The sequence below is a fragment of the Corylus avellana genome, chromosome ca3 (assembly GCF_901000735.1).
Source record: "Corylus avellana chromosome ca3, CavTom2PMs-1.0".
Classification (NCBI taxonomy): Eukaryota; Viridiplantae; Streptophyta; class Magnoliopsida; order Fagales; family Betulaceae; genus Corylus; species Corylus avellana.
This window is the reverse complement of record NC_081543.1, coordinates 8,662,335-8,666,245: the sequence shown is the minus strand read 5'-3', so window position 1 is coordinate 8,666,245 and position 3,911 is coordinate 8,662,335. Positions and strand designations below refer to the sequence as shown.

Sequence of the window (3,911 nt, the reverse complement as noted above, 5' to 3'; positions counted from 1 at the left end):
TTCTGATTAGTTTTTTTTTTCTTTTCAAAAAATTAGGTGTGTGTGGAAAACTGAAACATGAAAGGCTATTTTCAATTAGTATTTCTATTTTCAAGCCTACCCTGTTTGAAAATTAAAAATCAAGGACGAAAAGTATAAAAAAGGTTTGTTAATTGTTATACTTCATCTTTGATTGGGCCAACGTTCACTTATAAATTAGCCATGCATTGAATGATGAATTGTAGGCTCTTCTGTCAATATAGCTTATCATAATAGAATAAAGATTAAAACCAGCAGCAACTAGCTTATAGACCTTGACTAACGAGTTGGTTGGCAAAAAAATTTTGAGGGTTACTTTTTGCTCTTAGTTAACCGGTTTTGCTTGTAATTATGACTGTAGGCTTACATAGTGGGGGAGCATGGTGACAGCTCGGTGGCGCTGTGGTCAAGCATCAGTGTAGGCGGCGTGCCAATACTGAGCTTCCTGGAGAAGCAACAAATCGCGTACGAAAAGGAAACCTTAGAGAACATTCACAAAGCAGTCATCGATAGTGCTTATGAAGTGATAAGCCTCAAGGGCTACACATCGTGGGCCATTGGGTACTCTGTAGCTAGCCTGGCTCGAGACCTGCTTCGAGACCAGCGGAAGATCCACCCGGTCTCGGTCCTTGCAAGCGGGTTCCATGGCATTGATGGTGGTGACGTGTTCTTGAGCTTGCCGGCCCAGCTCGGTCGTGGTGGGGTCTTGGGTGTCACCAATGTGCATCTGACGGAAGAGGAGGCGCAACGGCTGAGGAAATCGGCTCAGACCATCCTGGAGGTGCAGAACCAGTTGGAAATATGAGCTTAGGATTTAGCTAGTGCTTCATACTATATGCACTTGACAATATGAGCACTTGGGACGCTTTTATTTTGTATGGGCTAGTTTACCTGTATGTTTCCTTTTACTTTTTGCTTTTTTTTAATATATAAGATTATTGTGGCTATCGAAATGTATGTTTTGGTGCTGTAATACATCCTTTTTTGAAGTAATTGAAATCTTATTGAACAACAATTAGAGTAATACGGGCAGACTTTTACCAGAGACTTGAAACAGAAATTTTATTGAACAACAATCCATCGAAGAATCCTTTGGTACACTACAAAAGGAAGGTCTTTTTCGGACATTAATTAAATGCAGAATTCAAGAGGAGTTTGAAGCTTTTGAAAACACTTTTTCATATGGTAAATGGGTCCATATGCAAATTGTTATAATATTAAATAAATGATTAAATTCATAATTTCTTATTAGTGTAAGCATTTCAGTTAAATATTCTACCGTGTGTTTTGCCTTACTTATTAAAGGAGAATTTGAGTGCATACGTGAGAAAAAAATGTTAAAGTAGTGATTAAATAATTAAGTTTATTATTTTTTATTAATTTAAACTTTTGAAATAAATAATAATTTAACGTGTATCAACCATATCCATATCTGACTAAGCACAAAGCTCTTGACCTTAGAATTGAAACTCAAAAATAATTGGCCTACTAATTTAGCGGATTAGGATCATACAATTTAAAAGAAATAGTAGATTTTCAAATTACACAATTTTGATTGTTTTTAAGCATTGAAACACTTGAAAAATGTCACATTGTAAAAATGTGATACATATCAGTTGAGAATTGAGTATATTTTCATCAGGTTCTTTTTTTCTACGTTGTAAGAAAGTTTTGACTCAAAAATTGTCTCTACTAAGTGAAAATGAGCCTTTTTGGAAGGAATTTTTTTTTTTGTTACCTCGATAACATGCTATATTTTTAATAGGTAGCATTTTTCAAGCGTTTCGATACCTAAAAACAATCTAAATTATGTAATTTGAGAATCTACAATTTTAAAGAAATTATAGGAATCCTGATCCTAATTTAGCATACTAAGCGAAAGGGTTAATGACATTTTAATACTTCGGTTTTCATGTTTTGATTTTTTTTTACCTAGGTTTCAATTTATATCACAGATGATACCTAACTTATGGGTAAATACTAGTTTAGTACCTCTGTCACCATTCTGTTAGTCAAACTAACGGAATACAATGAGAGTGGTTTTGGCCACTCCTACAGCCGGTCTGGGGTGGTTGAACCACCCCCATGGCCTCTGGGGGGTGACTTGACCACTCCCAAGGCATTTGAGGGTAGTTTCGGCCACCCCTTTTTGGCCATTGGAAGTAGCCGAACCACCTGAAGGGACTTAAGAGTGGTTCAACCACAACAGACAGGCCGTAGAGGTTAGCTGAAACCACCCACATGACAGTCCATTAGTTTGGCTAACTGAATGGCAACAAAGGTACTAAATTGATATTTACCTATAAGTTATGTATCATCTAGAATGGAAATTGAAACTTAGGTTAAAAAAATAAAAATAAAAACATGAAAATTTAGATACTAGAAAAATAATTAACCCTTAAAAAAATAAACTCAAGTAGGGCAACTAAAAAAAAATGCATCGACATAGAAATCTAGCATTATGAAGATATGTTCTGGGTCCCACAAAGAAATTTGTAACCATATGTAGCCCAACCACCAAGGAGGGCACATGGAATTTGTTTGTGAAAAAATTATTAAGGGAGGCTAGTAGGGTATATCATGGGATGTTCATCATTAATTTCTTATTCAAATTCTTTACAAATTGGATAGTAATTAGAAGAGTCTATAAGAGATTAACGTGTTTAAATAAATTTTGAATCGTTGAACTATTTAATCAAGTAAATAAATTTTATATAAATTTTTTCATATATACAGTTGAAAGGTCTTAGGGCATTAGCACACTACAAGAAAGTTGCTCATTAGGGGCGACTTATTAGGGGCGACTAAAAAGTTGCTCCTAATACTCAACTTTTAGGGGCGACTTTGAAAGTCGCCCCTAGTAGTTCAAAGTCGCCCCTAATAGTTCCGTATTAGCGTCCACCTAGTAGTGGACGCTAATAATCGGTCGAAAATTTGACTATTAGCGTCCACTTTACAGTGGACGCTAATAAGTCGACCCTAATATACGCGCGGGAATTATCCGAGGGGCGGGAAAAATTTCAACGGCGAAAAAAAAACTTTTAGGGTCAATAATAGTCGACCCTATTAATTAACAAATAGCGTCCACTTAAGTGGACGCTATAAGTTGAAAAAAAAAAAAGAAAAAAAGAAAAAAAAAATCACATAAAAGCTCAATAAGGTCGACTTTCATCGTCGACCCTAATAGTTAGTTATTAGGGTCGACTAAAGAGTGCGTAGAAGAATAAAAAAAAAATTAAAAAATTAAAATTGATCATCAATAGCGTCCACTCTAAGTGGACGCTGAAGATACCTCATTAGGGTCGACTTTAAAAGTCGACCCTAATGCTTATGTATTAGGGTCGACTTTTATCGACCCTAAAGAGTCGGTAGTAAATCAAAAAAAAAATAAAAAATTAAAATTCATAACCAATAGCGTCCACTCTAAGTGGACGCTGAAGATACCTCATTAGGGTCGACTTTTAAAGTCAACCCTAATGCTTATGTATTAGGGTCGACTTTTATCGACCCTAAAGAGTCGGTAGTAAATCAAAAAAAAAATAAAAAATTAAAATTCATAACCAATAGCGTCCACTCTAAGTGGACGCTGAAGATACCTCATTAGGGTCGACTTTTAAAGTCAACCCTAATGCTTATGTATTAGGGTCGACTTTTCTCGACTCTAAAGAGTCGGTAGTAAATCAAAAAAAAAATAAAATAAAATAAAAATAGATGACTAATAGCGTCCACTTAGAGTGGACGCTGAAGATACATCATTAGGGTCGACTTTTAAAGTCGACCCTAATGCTTATGTATTAGGGTCGACTTTTGTCGACCCTAAAGAGTTGGTAGTAAATCAAAAAAAAAATAAAAAATTAAAATAGATGACCAATAGCGTCCACTCTAAGTGGACG

The 3,911-nt window shown here is 35.4% G+C and overlaps 1 protein-coding gene across 1 annotated transcript in view; it reads left to right on the top strand.

Annotated features, from left to right (window-relative positions):
- LOC132174035 (L-lactate dehydrogenase A-like) overlaps nt 1–957 on the top strand; it is a 2,410-nt gene extending 1,453 nt beyond the window's left edge. The window contains exon 2 of the mRNA XM_059585749.1: nt 380–957. Within this exon, the coding sequence (XP_059441732.1) occupies nt 380–823 (444 nt within the window). The 3' untranslated portion in view covers nt 824–957. The remainder of the gene's footprint in view (nt 1–379) is intronic.
- The last annotated feature ends 2,954 nt before the right edge of the window (nt 958–3,911 follow it).